The sequence below is a fragment of the Toxotes jaculatrix genome, chromosome 1 (assembly GCF_017976425.1).
Source record: "Toxotes jaculatrix isolate fToxJac2 chromosome 1, fToxJac2.pri, whole genome shotgun sequence".
Taxonomy (NCBI): domain Eukaryota; kingdom Metazoa; phylum Chordata; class Actinopteri; family Toxotidae; genus Toxotes; species Toxotes jaculatrix.
Genome location: NC_054394.1, coordinates 2372934 through 2395330, shown reverse-complemented (window position 1 = coordinate 2395330; position 22397 = coordinate 2372934). Strand labels below are relative to the sequence as shown.

At 40.8% G+C, this 22397-nt stretch overlaps 1 protein-coding gene across 2 annotated transcripts in view; it reads left to right on the top strand.

Moving 5' to 3' along the window:
* Positions 1-22397, top strand: part of arnt2 (aryl-hydrocarbon receptor nuclear translocator 2) — a 51340-nt gene that overhangs the window by 7907 nt on the left and 21036 nt on the right. The window contains exons 3-9 of one of the 2 annotated variants that reach the window (XM_041035342.1): positions 4428-4475; positions 6622-6669; positions 7872-8085; positions 9087-9300; positions 14187-14289; positions 18170-18235; positions 20143-20228. In XM_041035342.1, the coding sequence (XP_040891276.1) occupies positions 4428-4475; positions 6622-6669; positions 7872-8085; positions 9087-9300; positions 14187-14289; positions 18170-18235; positions 20143-20228 (779 nt within the window). The remainder of the gene's footprint in view (positions 1-4427; positions 4476-6621; positions 6670-7871; positions 8086-9086; positions 9301-14186; positions 14290-18169; positions 18236-20142; positions 20229-22397) is intronic. The other variant, XM_041035350.1, reaches the window with a different exon arrangement.

The window sequence follows — 22397 nt, the reverse complement described above, 5'->3', positions numbered from 1 at the left end:
CTCTTTAATCTGACCAGTACTGTATATATATATTTTCTACAGCAAGGGTTCAAAACTTTTTGAAAATAACACCCAACTGTCCCCAGAAGATAATGAACTTTGGTTTTGGGTCACCTGCCACATTAGCTGGTGACATTTGAAACTGTCAAACTTTGTTACAGCCTTATTACAGCGTGGGAGGGAACAAAATGTCAGTCATTCATATCTTCATGATGTGTGTGAAGCAGCTAGAGAGCTTCAAACTTAGGTTTAGACTTCAATCATTAGGCCACATGCTTTTTGCTCACTTCATCCTGTAGCAACAGAAATATCTCTTAGCTGTGCTCGGTGTACCAGCTAACCTGCCTGTTCAACAGGCTCCAGGCTCTAGTTCTTGCAAATGACCTTCCAGGAGCTTTGTGGACACTGTCGTTAGATAACAGGCATCCTGTACAGGTTATTTATTAACAACCCTGGCACTGTTCTTTTATTCAGTAATCACAGACTGTTTAATGGGGTAACAGTGTGTCTGTTAGACAAAAGTACACTGTAAAACATAGAACAGGAAATCAGCTGATCTTTTCTCATTAACTTAAATACATGGGTGTTGAAGTTGATTCTTAAATGAGAATTTTAGTTTTCAGACTCATTTTATATCTAGTTGAATGAATGAACAGCTGAAAGTTCACTGAACAAAAGCAGCATATTAGCAGACTTCCCAGCATGCATTGATGGAGAGTTAAAACTCTCTAGAGACTCTGGTAGTTTGCAGTTTGAAGAACCCATTCATGATGGAAACAGCCTGTGTATCTCTAATTCATTTTAAATTAAGTCATCATGGTAATTTCTCTTGATGGTAACCAAAACAGTGCTAACCACGATGAATGTGCTGAATTCAGTGTTCAGCAGTGACTTTGTTAGGCCACAGCATGTTGCAGTATTAAGACAGTAGAGTAGTGGGGTGTCATGGAATTTGAATCTGGGAGCTTATGTTTTCAGGTAACGCTCCTCTTTCTCTCCATGTCTTTCCTTTTGCTGATTTCCATCAATTATCTGCAGGTGATTTCTGTTCAAAAGTATTAACAGTTTGGCGACATGGCAGCACAGCCACAATGGAGCAGGTGCTCTCTCTCTCTCTCTCTCTCTCTCTCTCTCTCTCTCTCTCTCTCTCTCTCTCTCTCTCTCTCTCTCTCTCTCTGTTTCTCTCTCTCTCTCTCTCTCTCTCTCTCTCTCTCTCTCTCTCTCTCTCTCTCTCTCTGTTTCTCTGCCCTTCCAGCTTTCCGGTCCTTAAACTGGCCATATCCTGATACTTGACAACAACATGTTTGTGATTGTGATTTACAATGAAAAGTCTTTTTGCAGAACCAAACAAGAAAATGTGAAATTGGAATTTGAAACTTTGAATCACACTTTGAACACACTTTTCTTCAAACTGACTTGTTCAAGTCATGATGTGCATTAGAAAAGACAACAGTAAATGTTTATGTTGTACATTTCCACCAGCATTATGTTAAAAAGAAACTACACAATGTGCTGGTGACTTAACTGCTTTTTTCACTGCCTGCATAAAGGTTTAAAGATCTGTATTTCTACATGTCTCTTTGAGGACTAAAATAAAGAACCTCATTAAGTCCATCAGCCAGTTTCTCAGGGGATTTCACTCTGTACTATTCAATGACAGGGCACTTTGTGATGGTGCCAGAAAGTGCAGGCAAAGGCCAGAGCCCAACCACATGCAATGTGATACTTGCCAGTCTGCCTGAAGTTTTGGACAATCACACAACATGATTCATGCAACATTAATGTGGACTGATGCTCAGCCTGACTTCAGCTGCATCGAATAATTGTCTTTGTTATCAACTATCTAGAACTGTTTTTTGATTTGCTGTTTAATTGTTTGGTCTATTAAACATCCAAAAATAAGGGAAAATCTTTGTCACAGTTTTCCAGAGCCCAAGATCACATCCTCAGATCTCTGGTGTTGTCCTGGTAACAGTTCAAAACTCAAAGATTGTTGTTAATTGTCGACCCTGGACTGCTTTTCAGTGAATGAACAGTGATCTGTTCTCACTGTCATTTGTCGATTGTGGATGTGGCGTTTCTGACTCTTGGCTGTGTTCACCTTGCATGAGCTTGACCAATCGCTGCTACGTTAGTGCTGCAGCTCTGGAGGAGAAACTTTGCAGCTGTACTTCAAGTCCAGGAGGTTGGTCACGGGCTCATGCAAGCTGAACACAGCCAAGAGTCAGAAACAGCCTGGAATTCTAATTCCTTCAGAAATCGGGAAAGATTTTGGAAAGTAGGAGGGGTGGAGTGTGCCAGGGACTCGTTCCTCTGCCCTCCATCAAACTTGCCAATGTGCAGTGTTTAGGAATAAAATAGATAAACTACAGATGAGTTTCTGTCAGAGTACAGACATTGCTGTATCATTTCCCTGTGACTGTGACAAACAATTATTTGCCCTAAGGCAAATGTGCATAATATGATGGTAACCATAATCAGAATATACAGAATCTATGTACTGATGCACCCCGTTTCATCATGGGAGACTCTAATCATTGTCACCTGTCCAACAAGACAGGGTAAAGTATTAGACCAGTGTTATGACACCATTATAAATCTTATGTGATGGCTCCTCTGGGTTTGTCAGACCACAGCACTCTTCATTTGGTCCCTGCTTATCAGTCGACCCTGAAGAGGGGGAACATTTAGCACAGTCGTTGTGGTCTGGACCAAACTGAACCAGAGAGATAAAGCTAAAATCAGGTAGAAAAATAAAGTGGAGGGTGAACTGAATAAAGGTCAGTCAAGGTTGGCTTTGACAGAAACCAAGTCCATGGTGGTGGTGCAGAACAAGGACAGAAGAGTGTTTTATCAAGAGAAGCCTGATGCTGAATTAGCAGTGGTTTCATATCTGCGATTTTAATGATGAGCTTTCTAATTTTAGAAATGGGCCTGAAGGCTGTAAAGATTAAAATTGATGAGGTGATTGTGTGTAAATCTTTTGGTCGTATTAAAGAGAGGAGAAGCCCTGGTCCTGGTGGCACACGGGTGTCTGGCAACTGTGCAGTATTTTTTTCTCTTTATTTTCCAGTCCTCCTTGGAATGACACAAAGTTCCTAGCATGTGGAAGGAATCTATTGTGGTGCCAGTGGCAAAGGTTAAGTCTCCTAAGGCACTGACTGATCGGCCCGTGAAAACATTTGAGGATATTGTTAAATCTGAAATATGCACAGTGGCTGACATGTTGGATGCCTTTACAGTTTGCCTTGGGAGGGGAGTGGATGATGCTACAACTGAAAAAGTGTATATCATCCTGAAGTGAGGATCATGTCAAAGGCACAGATTATTGTCTCTGACGGTTATACAGTCTCAAAATGGAGCCTCATCTGTAAATGGAACTTTCATATTCTGCATGTATATGGAAACAGCTTTAAAGGAATGAGGAGGAAAAACAAAGGGGCTGCTTTAGACTGCGGTGGTACGTGTATGGGGAGGGGAGTTCAGTACCTTGTAAATTGAATCCTCAGGGGCCAGAGCAATGCATTTAACCCATGCACAGGCATTAGGCCTACATAAACATGAATAAATAATACAGACCTGGATGGAAGCAACATGGCAAATAAACATGGCACAGGGAGGCATCAGGGACTGCTCATGTCTGTGCCATTGTTGCTCTATATATTCAGCTGAGAGAGTGTGTGTGTGTGTGTACACATATCTTTCTCTGGTTGTGTGGACAAAGTTTAGTTTTTAACCATCATTGTGAGGACGTTTTAGCCAGTCGTTACACCTTAAAACGACTGAGGGCTTGAGGGCTAAGACTTGAGTTTAGGGCTCAGGCCAGAGTCAGGTTTAGCATTTAGCACTGGAGCTGAGAGCACTGCATGCAGAAACCAGGCTGGAGAAGCAGGGCGTGAATCACGCTGCTCAGTGCTGTGCTGTGCTGTGCTGCTCTCCTTTCCATTTCCACCTCCCTCATTCTGTTTCCATTACAGTCAGGTTTGCACTTATTGTGTAAGACTACATTATACAACCAGGACTGTTAGACTGCAGCACTCACACATCTGTTAACAATGTTCCTCTATGAAACGTTTGATTATCTCAAAATGCTGTGAAGTCAAATAATGACCCAGTTTCTCTCAAGCCCTGTGTCACAGGGATGTGATACCAGTGGTTTGGACGATGAAATGACTCGACACTTGTGCTTGTGGTCTGTTGGTTTATTTGTCAGCAGTAACTTTGTCACTTTGCAGCAGCAGAGCCAAATGAGGAAGAACTCCGTTGCTCCAATGTGTGTGTGCTGTCTAAAATTATTGCTGTGACTATGCATATTATACATACAGTATGTTTTTGCCAGAAAAGCCAGGAAATCTAGCCATGAGAGAGCACTGTCAGCTCTCAGTCTAACAGAAGTAGTAACTGTGTTTCCTGTGCTTGTTTCTCAGAATGGACTTTGATGACGAAGACGGAGAGGGACCTAGCAAATTTTCAAGGTGAGAACACTGCAAGCAGATAGCAAACCGGCCCTGTCTGAAAGGTTTTAGAACAAGTTCACAAAGATCACACAGTTCTTGTTTCAGGGTATCCGCGGGTACGATAAATTAAAGGTGTTTTAATGAAGTTATTAAAATTGTTGAATCTCTTTTTTTTTCTGCAGTCTTTCAGTGCAAAAATATTTTCGTAGTACAGTATGCATGGCATTATCAAACTGGAACAGATTACACGCTGCATTAAAAGGGTCTTAACAAGTCCCAGATTTGTCTTTGAGAACCCTGCAGATACCCTATGCTTGTAACACTGGCTGTTGTGTGGACACCTCATGGCTTATTTTTTAATTTCCGTCCATCAAAAATACAGTGCTGTGTTTATGTTTTTTCTTTTTTTAAAGAGAGTCGTTCTCTTGTCACTGCATCTCAACTGTGCTCTCACATTTAATTTCTCTCAACTTGTTTTCCTTTTCTTCCGTCTCATGTTGTGCACTGTGTCAGTATGTAGGGTGTACAGTAAGTGCTTTTACTCTGAGCTGACATCACAGCAGTGGATTTGTTTCTGCTGAGTTGAGTGGTGACAGTTTGGAGGAGGAGCTGCTCTCTGCTGAACACAGGAGGAACTGCACTCTTAATAATGGACAGCAGCATTACATGTATGATGTCTGTGCCTACAGGAGAGCTTTGTGTTCGTGCCGTCAAAGGGTTTCCCACTGTGCGTACACTACATACGTATGTGACTCACATAAAATAGATCATTCGCAGCTTTAATTCACCCTGTTTCTGAATATGTGACACACATGTGATTCACAGGAAGGAAGAGTCCACTCAGTCCACAGTATTTTAGGGTTGTTTAGGAGAAGGGGCTGTGGTGCACTTTTTAGGACAGCTGAGATGGACAAGTTCAGACACACAACAGGACACTTCTGTACACCGACAGTGTGAAAACCTCCAGGATCTGCAGGATGTCACCGGTTACAGTTCCCTAGAGTTTATGCTACAACTTTTACAGTTTGGTGATATTTGCCTTTATCTGCACGTCTTGAAGTTAGGAGTGACGCTACCCATTTCCAACGAGTGTGCCTCTATTGTAATGGAACCATTATAGAAAATTGTGCATTTACTTACGGCCTGGCTCTTTTTTTTATACTTTAGATATGGGCACTTTCTTCAGTAGGACATTTTAAACATCATTATATGATATGATTTGCTGATTTGGTAAAATATAGTGTTTCCAGACACCAAAAGAGATAAAACAGACTTAAAAACAGCATAAAATAAAAAACAACAGAAAATCTGAACTTGGACTACCAAGGGAAATCATTTATACATCTCTCCTTGTCATGATTTTGGTGTCTGAATTTAAGCAGTCCAGTTTTAGCAGCCTGATTTTTTGACCTGTAACCATAGTTTTCTCCCTGAATCTGTGACCAGATTGAAATGTAAAAGTCAACCAATTAAAATTCAGAATTCAGAAATTCAAAAGTTGTTTTTTAACATTCAAATATTTTCAATGCTGTGAGTTTAGCGTGATATATAAATGTCAACATTAAACATTCACTAGTGGTTTACGTTTACATGCAGCATATGAATGGTCAGACAATCAGGCAGGTTGTACTCACACCTGGTTTGTTTGAAACTGTTTAGCCTTGGTATATAAACCACTTATATACTTGGGTTGGTACAAAGGTCCACTGTGTCAATTTCAGTGTGAAAAGGGTTAAACTTGAGTGTTTGTTCAACGCTTGTGTGATTGTCTGACCTCTCTTGTGTTGCTGCCTTACTCCCTTAATTGTTGTAAAGCTGAGTTTCATGTCACTTAGTCCAGAGATGTCAGCAGTTAAGTTAAAATATCCAACATGAATGAAGACCACAGTTCTGAAATTAAAAACCCAGAAGGTGTGTATCTTGTCCTTACTCAGAGCAGAACACAACACTGTTATCACAGCACCAGTCACACCAGCCACTGACAACCTGTTTTGTCCAGTTTTGCCCATGTTGTTACCATCAAACTTTGACCCATCTACTGCCATGCATTGATATGTGACAACCATTGCATGCGAAGAATATGGATGGTGAAGCTGCTATATGATGCTTTTAATCTGTGTATATGTGCAGTGTGTTACATGCTGTGTCCCCTCTCTTTCTGTAGGTATGATGATGATCAGATTCCTGGTGGGGATAAGGAGAGATACGCCAGGTAGGCTTAGCCAGCTGGGGGCCACAGAGGATTTTCCATTGGCTCAGGGATCAACAGGCTGTACAACCTACAAGCTTCATATCTGTTCTGATCTGAACAAAGTAAAACACGAGCAAGGAATTACAAAAAAAATCTATCAAAATGAGACCACACGTCAGATCACTGTGATGAGGGAGTAGTTTAGCCAAAAGGTGTTCAAATGTCACTTATAAATTGCTTAAAAATGTACTAACAACAAATTACATCCCAGTGACTAACAAATTATGTGGCCCTTACATCCTTTTAGGAACGGCCCACTTCCCAAAATAGCTTCAGTGAGTCGTTTGACTCAGCTAAACTCACCAACTGATGTTGTTTTGGTGTCGCGCGTCAGGAGAATTGTGCACAGCGTAGGAAAAATCTGTGATGTGCACAGTAAACGACAGCTGGGAAACCTGCAGCTAAACCTGCTGCATCCTACCTGATGGAGCTGCTAACACAACTAGAAGAGTATTATTTGGAATTTTCTCCTTAATGATGAAAATATTTGAGGAGAAACACACGTTTTGTGCTTTTAATTTATTTATTTTGGGCTTGAAATTTGCTCAGAAATATTAAGATACTGGGACAGAAATATATTTGTAGTGTTAGATATCAGTGAAAAGTGTCAGTTTGGGAATTATCAGCAGATTTTAGACAAATAGGTGCAATTTTCTCACACATACAGAGCATAGTATATCTAGGAGCCCCCTTTTTTTTTTTGGCATAATTTTGTGTGTCCCTCCTGTCTTCTGATGGAAAGTCCCCTCAGTCATCGTAAAATTTCTCATAAAAGACCTTGCTGGCAGACCTGCGTTGTCATTTTCCCTCAGAGGAAAACTCAAACCCAGAAGTTCATCTCAGAATAAAAGATGAGCAGCTGACATGCAGCTTTATTCAGCTGTGTAGCAACACTTGTTTCCATATTGTTGATCCTTACAGTTTATTACAGATTTCAGAAGATATGCTGTCACTTGTAAATAATGAGGTGTAATAGTCAAATAATCACTTTAGACTACAAGATGTCATAGATTGCATATTAGAGAAACATTGACAAAACCCTGTTTTGAATCATGGTCAAAAGACTGGAGAGAGATTATGATCAGTGTGTTAAAACAAGGCAGGCGAGTGGTTACCAGTCTGTGCCCTCTCCAAGCGTCTAACTGCTCTTTTCTCTGTTTCAGAGAGAACCACAGTGAGATCGAGCGACGCCGGCGCAACAAAATGACCCAGTACATCACCGAGCTGTCAGACATGGTCCCTACCTGCAGCGCCTTAGCCCGGAAACCCGATAAACTGACCATCCTGCGTATGGCTGTGTCCCACATGAAATCCATGAGGGGCACTGGCAACACGTCCACTGACGGGGCCTATAAGCCCTCCTTTCTCACTGAACAGGTACTGTGCTGTCAGAAACCCGGTGCCCTATCATGGAGAACATTCAGAGCATATTCACTGTTCTTGCAATTTTTCATGTTTTATTTTTTTAACCACATAGAATCACTGTGTTTTTAGCACTGAACAGTAAAATACTTCAATTTCAAAAATCAAGACACTTTTTGGCAAATTGATCTACATTTAAAAAAAAAAAAGGGTAATGGCGTCTACAGTGAAGGAGATAAAAGACGACCTGTCTTCTGTTCAGTTACTGCACTGGTTGTATATTGGGATAAAACTGAAAACTACTGCACAACAAAAGCACAACATCAGCAGGGCCACCAGTCCAGTGCTGCTCCGTCTTCCTCCACAGGGTGACCTGGATTCAGTATTGTGCACTTCTCTTACTGTGCAGTCAGTCACCAAAGCTGCTTTTTATTGTGCATCCTTGGAATTTTCCAAGAAACTGTAACCATTTCAACATTGGGAGGCCTCGGAAAATGACTCCCTGGGCAGATCACTACCTACTAATCTAGAGAGTGGTTTGAGACACACCCTGGGACAAATCAGAGCCTGATGTCCTCATTTGTCGTGATTATATACTTTGACAATGGAAGGCCGTGGCCAGTGTGTAATTGTCAAATGATTCACCGCCTGTTTTGTCAGTTAACAAGCTCAGTATCTGTCTTTCTTTTGTTTTTAAGATGCTTAGGTTTTGAGTTGAAGGCACAGTACTACTGCAGCATTATCTGAGTCTTACACTCGTTTGTAATTATGGCTAATTGATGGATGTAATACAACGTACAGCTGATTGTAAGTAGGCTGCGTCCTACATTTTTACTCTGCCTCGTAATTTAAGTTGACTGTAAAACAGATTACAGTTCCTCTCGTCATATAGTACAGATCCTTAACACAATTCCTCTGTCACCTCATCTTGTGGAAGTGGATGTGGATGTGTTTGTGTGGGGTGTTTGTGTCGGGGTTTATGTCTGTGTGCTCATGCACCTTTGTGCTCTCTGTAGGAACTGAAACATTTGATCCTGGAGGCAGCGGACGGCTTCCTGTTTGTGGTTGCTGCGGAGACGGGCCGTGTGATCTACGTGTCGGACTCGGTGACGCCGGTCCTGAACCATCCCCAGTCAGAGTGGTTTGGCAGCACTCTCTATGAACAGGTCCACCCTGACGATGTGGACAAGCTGAGGGAACAGCTCAGCACCTCAGAAAACTCCATGACAGGTAGAGGAAGTACTGCCACTAAATAATAAATATAAATAATAAATTCCAAGTTAATTTCTGTTAAGTGAAATGTGTCTCTCTTATAAAATAATAATCATAATATCTGACCCAGTTGCAACTGCATAGCATTTCTCATTCCTGTCCTCAGGAATGAGAAATGGTTGTGATGAGACCTTCCATCATTTTATTCATGCTAAAGTCTGTGTTTTTCCCTCTCTGGTGCATAATCCCCAGGCAGCTGATTAAATCATGCAGATCCACTTCTGTCTATATGTTGGGAACTTGTCAACAACACACACACACACGAGAGTGACAAGTTAATTCAGTCTGATACAACAGTTCTGTAATGTTACCTTCAAGAAGGTTATAATGTTCAGTGTTTTGGTATCAGTATTGTAGAGAGTTGCGATATACAGGGGGGGTGGGGATGGGCAGTAGTGCTTGTGCTTCACTGAAGAATTTCCAGTTAGGCCTCATGACACCTTCTTAGACTTTGCTGATCAGCTGATCTCTCCTGGCTAAACAGGCCCATGGTTTAAACAAGGACATTTTAGCATTAACATTAAATACAACTGATTCAATTGTTTTGGTAGTTATCCTTGATTTATGTGAATGACAGTCAGTCACTGATAAGCTGTATCCAAACCAGACCTGATCGCCCTACATGACCCAGGTTCCTTCAAGCTTAAATGAACTCAAGTTCTCAACACTGTATGTAAAGAAGTTTACTGTGAAATCAAATGTAGTTGAAACATGGTACAAACGTGGTAATTCTATATATATATATATATATATATATATATATATATATATATATATATATATATAAACAAAACCAATTTCACACATCAGCATCAATAGTCATGAAAGGCCCCGCATGTGAAAGCAGTCGTATCATGTCTCGTGTGTGTAAATAAGCCAGGGGTCTCAAACCCAGGCCCACTGACCATGTTGTTGTCTCTGAGGGTGAGCCACTTGGAAAAACACCAGTGTACTTGTTTTTTTTTTTTTGCAAACTTTACACTTTGATGCTTAACAACTCATCTTTCCCCCCTCCTCTCCCTCTGTACTGTACTAGAAAAATATAAGAAGTTCAATTTTCATAAATTCTGAGCCTCTACTTGTTTTTTTTTCTCTCTCTCTCTCTCTTTTTTTTGTCTTTCCCCACAGGAGTACCCTTTGTAAGAATCATGTAACTAATACGAATTCAGGCCATACCAGTTTTAGGCAGGGAGCTATAAGCTCTGTCTCCTTATCAGGCGATTTCTCCTCTGTGTTTAATCTGCTCCATATCTTGTATCTTTCACATTACATTCTAGATGCACAGAGGTATTCTAAGGCTCTGAGGATGAGAGTGACATTTAAAATGGAAAATTGCACTTATACTCATAGTGCTCACTAGAGGGCAACACTGTCTTGTTAATCTCCTCCTCTCTGTGGTGCTCTGGAGGCTCCACAGTATCTCAGTGGAGACTCTGACTTTGTATTTGTGTCTGTCAGTCTGTCCGTCTGACTCCAGAGGCCCTCTGGACCTCGCTGAAATACCCAGCAGGGCCACGTAATCCACATAACTCAGTAATCTCCATGTAGAGCTGTGACAGATGAAAATACACACATGAGCATGCAGCCATGCACAAGCACTCCATGAAGCCTTTGAAGTCCCAGCCGTTCTCAGAGTTAAGTTTCATTCAGTGGAACCAAAGCAGTATGTTTTGGAGGCTCCTTCTCCTTCCTCTGCTGCTCACTGTTTGAACTTTGTTGTGCGTCTCTTTTTTTTCCCAGCTTGATTATGTGGAAGGACTGAACAACACTAATCACCCTGAAGTAGAACAAGTGTTTGTTTCCTGCAAACTATACCATAGCAGTTGTTGCTGTCTGTAATTCACTGTGAGAATAACAAGTGATTTACAAGTGTGGTGATCTGCACATTCCCATAGCTGGTATTTGATATTAGCTTCTAATGTTTTTCAGAAGTCAAACAGGTCCCGTTCTTAGTTCTGTGGACAAAGCCTGTGACGTACAGTTTTGGCTGTTACAACAGATAAAAGGCCATGATGACAGTATTTTGGTGGCCTAGCAATGCCACCTTGGTTTTAAAGCAGGTTAGCCAAGCTTAAAAAAAAAGACTGGACACAGGAGTAAACAGTTAGTAGTTCACTAAATCACACGTTTTAACGTTTTATCTCATTTCTTTCTTTCACACGAACAAAATTTATGTGAAGTAGGACTGATCACGTCCTGGCTTCAGCTCTGTATTTAACACACAGACATGAGATTAACATCAATCTCCTCCACTCACTCTTGGAAAGCAAGCATATAAGTGGATTTCCCAGAATGTTGAACTGTTCCTTTGATGCTTCTGAGAAAAATTTAATTTCTCTGGTTGCACCCACTCCAATATGATATTGGTTTCAGCAGTATGAGACCAATATCAGTTACCTTCACTTGTTTTCGTGTTTCTGCTTCTGTGAGCAGCTCTGAGTTTAAATCGTTGCTGTGCACCCATAAGATACAGAGCTGATTCAAAGCTCCAGAGAAGAACATGTTCCGTCTCATACCTTATGTTGATGGAGTCTCTGCTCTGTGATGTAGGGAAAGATGGATGAATGAGTCTTTCAGCTTAAGCTTAGCTGTTTGTCCTCTTTAGTGTTCTCCTTCTTCCAAAAGTAGTAAATACAAGGGTAGATCATGTTGATGAACAGATAGATGACAATTTGTAGACAGAAAATAAAGAATAGTAGGATGAATAGATGGTGTGGTGGGATGGAGTGATATTTTTGGCCCTTGTTTACTGTAGGTCTGTCTGGTTATTGTCAAATCACTGCATGGAACATAGTATAATTCCAAACACAGCAACATCTCCAGTCTCCTGATCAGTGCCCGGCACATTGGCTCTCTCTTTAGCTCCGTCATGTGTTCTGAGGTAGAATTGTCATGATGGCGTTGTGGCAGTAACACCTCATTGTTGCTGATAGGAATATTATCACCACTGTGAGTTGAAGGGTTATTGTTCATAAATTGTTCTGTAATTAGTTATTTTCCTCAAATTGTTCAGACCCCGAAGACAATATACATCTGTTCTCACAGACTGAGACTGATAAAGTGTAGAAGTGGTTCCGGTGGCTGAGTTCTCCTTTAAGGAACGATGCATGCTGACACCCAGCATGCATCATCATGCAGGTAGAAAATAGCTTGAGTGAAAAGAAAACAGTGTTCTTGTTTGTTTCCTGTGTTCTTTGGGCAGATTGTCAATCTGGTCTGTTATGTGTTTACGGCACATCAGCCCTCTCTCATGTGCTTCATCACAGTTGTGCGTTTGCGTGTTGAGCTCCAGTCGGCTTCGTGTTTGTGAGATGCTGAGAATTCCTTTTCCATCTGGAAAGCATCAGTCCTGTTCTAATGATGATGGAGACTGATTGCACAGGTTAGAGTAACAAAGCCAAGCTGTGGGGTCTCACCTTTTTTAACTCCTCAACCTTAACATAAGCCATATTCCTACACTACTACCTTTACCATGTGATCAAGGAACACGAAGGACTCCTTATTATTAATGTAAAGTTTCACTGTCATCACCTCCGTACAAAAGTATTGACAGTTCTAAAATTTGCATACCAGCTCATTCTGAACTCTCCGTGTTGTTGAGACCTCGGTTTTATATTAGAATATCTTTCCTCTGGCAGTTGGAGAGATCAGCTGTCTCTTTGGACCTTCACAGGAATTTCTCTTTTCATCTCAGTCTCAATGCCAGTAAATAGAATTGATTGAGGAAATTACTGTGCACTTAGATCACACAAATGGCACTTTAATGTGAGTCACAGTCTGATAAATGGTGCCCACAAGGGCTTTTTTTTCTGATGTGTTTGATTAAATATCAGAATAACAATGATATGTGAAGGAACACATTATCCTGAATTTATGCTCTGTGGACATTTGAATTATATGAGAAGAGACATGAGTACAGTGAATAGTGTTTTGAAACTCCAAACGATTGGACTGTGTGTCACAAATAAACTGATAAATTCAAACGGCCATGATGTTTGCTCTGGACATGGTCCCTGAAAAATGACCTTTGATTTTCAATTTGATAGAAAAATTGACAATGTCTAGACACATATTTTAAGATTATTCTTAACAACATACATATTAGTTGCTTGGTTGATGGAGGAATGAAGCAATGAAAAATCTCAGCAGCATCGTGATCACTAGCACAGCGTACGGTCACTCTGATTAAAGAGACAATTGCCAATTTATTGCATATATTTTTTATTTCATTTCAAATGTGAAAATGTACCTATGAATTGTTTAGACATGCACTGATGTGACTGCAGTGTTACTCTGAGCTGTGAGAGAAGGTAAGGCCGTACATTTACATATCAGTTCTGATAATCAGTAATTAAACATCTGGATAAACTAACACTCGACTATTGCGTATGTTGTGTTGTTATTTATTATGAGACTGATGAGAGCCAGAGCTCCATGTTCACAAATTACACTTAATGTTTCTCACACTAAGATAAGCTGAGCTCATATCATATGTCACCATACCATGTCCTGACATGTCTCACGCAATGATGCAAGGACAGTGTGAAAATACAAACATCTGGACAGCTCTGCCATAGAACAAACAGGGCACAGGACAAAAGTAAAGCTTTAACTCTGCACAGCTTCAGTTTTGTCTCTTGTTGAACTCTGTTGCGTATTGATCATAGTCTGAATTGTCTGCTTGAGACACATACAGTTTTCCTATAAGAATACAGCTAATAAAAAGTAAGACATAACAGGCTGTTTATTGTAACAAAGTCTTCACAACATCATCTACATGATGATGTTGTCTCTGTATTTGCGTTACCCTAATGTAATCTGAGCCGCTTTTTATGTGTTAACAGGACGGATTCTGGACCTGAAGACGGGGACAGTGAAGAAGGAGGGACAGCAGTCCTCCATGAGGATGTGCATGGGCTCCCGACGCTCCTTCATCTGCCGCATGAGGTGTGTTGACAGTGTGACACAGTGTGTGTGTTTTTATTTCTGCGTGAGTATGTTTTAACTGACAAAACTTAAATTTGTTAAAGTATGTCTTAAAATGGGTTCTTAGAAGTGGGATGAGTGCAGTCACACGTTTCATTGTCATGTTGTGTTACACTGGTTTTAATTTGAGACCCATTTTGTTTGGTTTAATTTGTCTTTTTAAGCATCACAATTCCTTTAAATCCATGTATTTTCGTAAAGCTCGGAAAAATGACGAGTATACTCCAGAGATGTCATTTTTCAGCAGTGTTAATTAAGAATCATTGTGTCAGTAATAGACTTGGATAATGACTCAGTAAAATTAATTAGGTGGGGCTAAAATGGAGCTCGTTGAAAACAAATAGAGCCTCTCATATAAGGTCACCTCTGCTTTGTAACCGTACATGGGAATCAATTGACATGCAGGCAAGCGGAAATGGTACACGGTGGTAAACAGCAGGGGTTTCATATAATGTGACAGGCAGTCAGCAGTATGCGGCTCACAAAGTGACAGCCATTAGAGGTTTACAAAGGCAGCAATAGCAGTTTTCTTTCTTTCAGCTACTGCCTACGCAGAACACTGAAGAGTCCTGCTGAGCTGTTTCTAATTAGCCCCACAGACGCTTTTACAACAGCGTTTCATATGTGATTGATTGTGCTGTTCGGGCTATTATTCCCACAATTAATCATAATATTCAGACTTATGCACGATGAGTCACAGACAGAGGAGGAAACTAGATGGAAGATACTAACAGAAGTGAAAAGTAGGGATGAGCAGCAGGGTTGAAATCCAAATGACAATGTTAACACAAGTATTTTAATGATAGAATAAATAAATAACGAAATGACACACATGATGGATGTCCAGATCAGGTTTGTTTGGAACAAATTCCATTCACAGTCCTTTAATACTGGATATCTGCCAATACAGAGTCTGATCCGACATTGATTTAAATGCTGATTAAATATGTATGTGAAACATTAAAATACCAAATGTAGCTACTAAATGTGACACAGCTTATTTTTCAGCAGCTATTGATTTGATATGAATCAAAGATGACCTGAGGGAATGAGACATGAAGTGACCCACTAGAGAGAAGACCTGTCACTCTGTCTGAGTTGTGGGAACTACAGAAACACTCAGGGCCCTCCCTCATAAATGATCTATGGCTGAGCACAGACATCGGCTCACAGAGAGTTCTTTAAACACACAACACAGAGGTTTTATTTATTCCTGTCATCAAGATAGTCACAGAGTTAATGTTAATTAGTGACGGCTGATATGACAAGCCGCTGGTGACATTAGCCAAAATATTCAGATAGCAGCTTCTCATTTTTATGCACTGAGAAGCTGCTATCTGAATATTTTGTCCATTGCTAAAAGAAAGGAGGAGAGATAATGGATCTGTTAGCATCTGCGTTCAACAAATCTCTGAATTTTGCCAACCCCAGAGTCTGAACTCAGTCACTCACCAAATAATGTTTCACATTCACAATCTTATTCATTCCTATGCAGTGGAAAGCTGCACTGTAGAGCCTGTCCGTCACACACAGGAGAGCACAGCTGTCAGACTAGCAGGCTGAGGTGGACAAAACACAGTACAGTAAGGAAAGGATTGGAATCTGGTCTGGTTTACTGGAGTCAACACTGACCCATTAAAATATGCCCAGACTGGATCTGATCTGGATCCAGTAGCTCGGGACATCAGGACAAATTCACATATAAAATATTTATTTATTATATTTGACAAAAATATTTAGCATATGTGAAACCAGTACTGCAATAGCTCAATTTATTAGTTTTGATTAGCTTTGCTTATGAAGGCGAGCACAGTGTTAGATCTGTTCCACCTCAGTACGGACCAGGCAACCATGTTCCCTTCAAGACTCACAGTGTTGCAGAGACTGGCCTCTGCATCAGGCCCTGACCTCATCAGTAGTTGTTCTGGAGCTTTTGATCATATCACACCACCCTCAGCAGATGGAGTTTGCTTCGTTGTCTTGAAATTGTAGTTCAGATTTCTGTTTTTCTCAGAACTTTAAATCTTTTTTTAAAAAGGTGTTGACCTTGACGTAGTTGAAAAGGCCCACTTGTTTGCAAAGAGTTGCTTTGATCACATTCAAGCTAATGTAAACTCAGCGTGCAAAAATGCAGCTTACTCGTTTGAATACATCTGAGTAATTTGAATGGCAGTTTGAACGCAGGGCTGTTTTCAATCTGAATTCCCACTTATTGAAACATTCAGCCGACACAGAGCAACATGATTATTTACTTGGAGTCATGGAGAAGTTAGGTCCAATATTCACTCTCTTTTAGCTCTGTTTTTGTTCACTACCAACTCCTGAGGGAAACATCAGGCTAAATGCTTTTTATTCCCCAGCTAGTGGCTAACGGTATCTTCTGTTTGGTGCAGATTGTGTACATTCAGGTTGTGTGATGACAGGACCAACTTGTTGTTCTGGCTTTGAACCTGGACAGCTGTGCACACACTGTGCTCCTTAATAACACGCAGCAAACACATGATATATGACTCATACCGGCTGTTTAAATTGCGATGAACATGAACCCATAACCTGTTTCACAGCACATGAACCTCAAGCCATATACCTTTATATCATGACATATTAACTTAAATATTTGTGCTCCTCAGAAGTTGTTGGTTAAATGACTGATGTCTCCATACACACAGATTTGCCATCTATATTCTAATAATTGTTGCCATCTGTTGGACATCACTCCATCTCCACTCCAGTTTCTCACTACATGTGTCTCTCTCCTTATGCTCTGCGTCACGATATCACACAGTTTGCCCCCACAGCCCTCCGTACTCATTGGCTACGAACTACATCAAAGCAGCTTTGACTGTGTCAAGGGCTTGCAAGAGCTCATGTTTAGTTTAACAAAACAACATACCTTTTCTAATTCCTTTCTGACACACTGTGGTCGTGTTAGTTCCAGAGTGTGTCGAATCATCAGGGGCTGCCGTTGCCTTGTTTTGTCTGGATCTGTCACAAAGGCCTGCAAGTCGCACGAGAGCCGCGCTGTGTAATGTTGTTAAGACTTTGTTGGACTGGCATGTTCCTCTGTTCTCTTGCTATTCCAGGCCCAGCATAATTCAAACATCATGCTGCTGGGACAGTCTGAAAAAGACTGCAAGCAAACAGTGAAACACAACCATTTCTGTGACACGTAACCTCCATATAAACATTGGCTGAGAGGAACACAGCATGGTCATCAGGCTAACATTTCAGGGAAGCCATTATTAGATCCAGGCAGGCTTATGTAATGTTCAGCCACGAGATTAAACACCGGCTGGCTGTATACCTCTGACCTCAAGGAAGCTCAGCTGGATGCAATAACTGCCTCCTGTGGTCAAACTCTGTAAGCTGTTTGCTTTGAGGTTCATTCTATACGCTGAGTAGGGATAACGTGTAACCAGGCCTCTTTTCTTATGGTACAGAAAAGACCTGCCGCCATGGTCAAACATTGCAAAGTACTGTGGAGCCTCACTGTGCTGATCCAGAAAAGGAAACTATTTATCAGGGCCAGTGTATTATCTGGTGTTGCATCTGTCATCACCACCATGCAAACATACACTCACCAAGCACTTTATTAGGAACACTACACTAATACTGGGTAGTTCCTCGCTTTGCTCTCATTGATTCCACAAGATGCTGGAAACCTTCCTCTGAGCTTCTGCTCCATGTTGACATGATTCATCACATCATTCAAGCTGCCAATCTCCTGTTCTACCACATCCCAAAGGTGTTCTACTGGATTCAGGTCTGGACACCGGATGGCTTCATGTACCACTGGAGTGTAATGTATGCTGTTGTCTTTGTTTTGTGTGTTTGTGTGCAGGTGTGGCAATGCTCCTCTGGATCACATCTCCCTGAACCGTCTATCTAACATGAGGAAGAGATACAGGTACAAGAGCTTGTCTCCCACTCGTCTCCTCACATTTTATCCTCCTGCTTTTCCTTCCCTAATATCCAGGTGCTAAAAACCAGATTACAGAGGAGAGGAGCTGATAACCATTTTTTATCATAATGTCATATTGTGCTATTTGCTTGATTGATGCAACTATGTATAAATGTAGAATTTATATATATTCCTAACCAGACCTACAGTAGCCCGTGGTTTCAATCACCTAAAATAAACCCCAGATATGTAGTTCATTACATTCATTTCTTGTACCTTGTAGCATTTCTAGGTCCAACAGGGCTCAAGTCAAGAACTGAAGGCTATCACATTAATACGAAGGCTTCAGCAACACAAGGTTAAATACACAGAGGGAGATATAATAATTGGACTGTTATGTACAAAGACAATGAAATCAGTTTAATAAACCACAACACTCTGTGAGTCAGTCTGAGTTTGTAAAGATGAGGGAAAAGAAAAAATAACCTTTGCTAAACCACTCAATCATCAGACCATTAATCTTTCCATATTTTAGATTTTCATCCAGGCCAGCTGCTCTCAGCGGAGTAAGATTATCCTCGAGTTTTACGTACAGCATGTGAGCAAATAGAAGTCAAACGAGAGTCTTCATTTAACATGCTCTTCTGCTGCGTTTGGTCTGTATAAAATGGCCAAAATAACTTGATATTCTTATTTTTGAACTCGTTGTTTTTCTTAGAGTGCCAAAACTCCTTCTCACATACCAGATGTCAAATATCATTAATGCCTTACAGCTCTTTCCATGAAAGTCCTTCTATATTTAAATAGAGCTGTTATGGTTAATGAAGATACAGTGTAGGGGTGTTTGTTTTGGTGCAAGTAACGCAGTGGGGCCCATTAGCTATTATAACCTGTTTCTTTCACATTTTTCATCATGGACACCTCTTTTCATCCATCCCCTCCTTCAGTCATTTCGTATTCAACCTGTAGTTTTTAAAGAAAAATCATGCCAAATAACGCAGTGCAATTCTGACTATTTTTTGATTTTCACCTGATACAGATAAAACAGATATTACCTTTCTGTTAGACCCCTAATATCCAGTATGAAAAGGTGATTAGAAGCCTCAATGCCATTACCTGAACAGACAGATGAAGCCAACAGTGTTAAAGATTTTGTCTAAATTTGACATTTAAAATGTGGGGTAACAGGAAAAATTAGAGATGACAGAAAGTTATCTCCTTAACTTTGCCACCACACAACTGTCGCCCAGGCTGCACACACAGCCGGTTACTCTGCTGAGTGACAGAGTTGACACCTCCGTTCAGTTTCCTGCTTCTTTCTGTGGGCACCTTTCATGTGTTTTAATGCACAATTCACAACACAGTCGTTCTCATTTACAGATGTCAGACGGCTAAACGAGTACAAAAAAGTGATTTTAACCCACAAACCCAACATATGAACCAGAAGTCACTCTGAGGCTGCTGCACTGTGGTGATAAAGTCCTTGTCTGAATATAAATCCAGGGTTATTGACAACAGCTCTGTGGTGTATGCAGCTACATATTTACATTTTAAAATGAACCTTCACAATGAAAGTTTGAGGCGACTAAAGCTTGTCTTCATAAAATTACACTTCACTGGCCTGGCGTAGCTCATTGTTTTGGAATATCTCCATTCACCCTGTACGTACTGAAACAACAACAAGTCAGCCCTTTCAGATTTACACACTCTGGAGGCCATTTTGGAAAGTCTCTGCTTTGGAAAAACAGTATTTTAGTCTGGACAAAGGCCGGAAACTGAGAAAAAGTGATACATTTACAAAATAACCTTAACTTGACTTACTTTGGATGAACTCTAAATGTCTGAGAAGGTGTGTATTGTTACCTAACATGTTTCTGTGTGTGTGTGTGTGTGTGTGTGTGTCTGTGGGACAGGAATGGGCTTGGACCCTCAAAAGAAGGAGAAGCTCAGTATTCTGTGGTGCATTGCACTGGCTACATCAAAGCCTGGCCCCCTGCAGGTTGGTACACATTCTCCACTCAGTGCTTTTGTCTCTATCCCTGCTTAACCCAACCCTCACCTCCCTGCATGAGTCTCTGCTCAGGGTAACTGTGGCCTGGTCTAACCCAAAGCAGGTGTGCACAGCTCTGGATCAGGACCCAGGATTCAACCACAGATCAACAACAGCTTGTGTGGTTCTGGTATCCCAGCTAGGGTGCATGAGTGGAGCGGCGTGTTTCAGAGTGGATTTGGAAGCAGCTGTGGTCAGCCTGTACCCAGGCCAACCATTTTACTGACCTGCAAATGGAAATCCAAACCCAAACACTTAGCCCACACCCAGCTACTTCTCTTGCTGTGATGGGGTTGAATTAATCTAGTTTCAGTGAATTTGCTCTACCACTTTCAACAAATTCAAGCCAAGTCACTGTGTGAAGCCTTCTTGAAGACCCGTGTTCAAACCTGCTGATATTCTATATTTTTCTTGTTAACAAATCCAATGAAAAGATTCAGGCTAACAAGTGATCCTGCTAACAAATATTGAGTGTGGATTCAAAGTACGACATACACGTATTAACATATGCATCAACTATTTGTGGCTCTTTTTTCGTGTGCCACACTATGAATGTCTTCCTTGACAGACCGTCTTACTCTGTTTTCATTCATCCCCTCCTTCACAAAGAACTGAGAGATGGACTCACATTGTTGGCTTTTGGCCTTTTCCTGGGATTAAATGGGTTATTGACCATAAAAAAAACACAAGAATAAAAACAATATATATTTTCTTAAATTTTAGGAGATCATGTTTGAATTTTAGAAGAGGAGTAGAGTATTAGCTAATTTGAGGAAAATCCCAACCTCATACCTGTTGTGTGCAATGGATCTGAGGCACAAACGTTCTGAAAACACACAAAGCCTCAGATGCACTCTCTGACATCAAGACACACACACACACACAGAAACACACACACAGTGCAGTGTTTACAGAGACCAGGATTGGAATGCACCCCCTAGGTCGCAGACCAGGTGTCTTAGATGGCTGATGTGGTAAGGTCGCATGGTACAACATCAAGTAACACAACTAAATCCCCTGTCAGAGCTTTGAGGTCATTCTGGAATATTTCCATGCATAACACAAACACACACACACCATATGTGTTTGGAAATCACTGACACATGCTTCACTTCCCTGCACTAAAAATACTCCTCTGGAATATTTTGGACACAATGCTGCTGGTAAATGATCATCAGGCGAGACACGCACATGCACTTATAAATCACAGATGGTCAACAGAAGACACACACTAGACACAGATACGTTGCACCAATACAATGGCTGCCGACGGAACTGTGTTAGAGGAGAGGAATGCAGCCACAAGTGAAGACAGAGTCATGGCTTTGTTTTTATCCTGAGACGAGCTGATGGAGGCTCATCGCTTTCAACTTTGTGGTAAACTGCCGTTGTTGACTGGTAAAGAATCTCAGCAAAATCAAATTCAGTGATTACTACATATTAAACAGCACCCAGGTCAAGTCTGGGTGTGATTACAGGCTTTTTCTATCTATTTACAGATTCTTTTCTGTGGCCTTTGCAAGTTTCTTGGTATCTCTGAGATCATCCAGACAGGGTTTAGACCACAGGTTTTCAAAGGTCATAGTAAAATTGTTATAATCTGGGTTTAAAAAAAAACATCTGACAGAATATTTAGATTATCATAAGACATTAAGATACAACAATGTCTGAACTTTAGGGCCACACAGTACTTTTCTAACAAGGATAAATGTGTATAGCTTCTTCAGTTAGTCAGTATTTCTCTTCAAAAAAGACTGAAAAAAGAATGAAAACAGCAGAAGGTGAGAAGTCCTGACTTTTAGTCCCCGGTATAGGTCAAACTCCAGGCACCACCTGCAGTTCTTTAGCTAATCTAAACACCAAAGTAAACTACATAACAAACATGCTTCATTCATTTCCTTCCTTGTAAAAACATTTTGAAACCTGCGTTGTTTACATCTGTTACCCTGCTAGTTAATATAGATGAGGATACAAAAGAACAAATAAAGACCCGCTCATAAAACCATTGCGCAGTGATGTTGCTAGAGGTGAAAACTCTACTGGGGTTCTTTAACCACTAATGCTGCCGCTACCTGATTTTCAGAATCCTTTTTCCTTTCTTTTTTTTTGACTGAATGA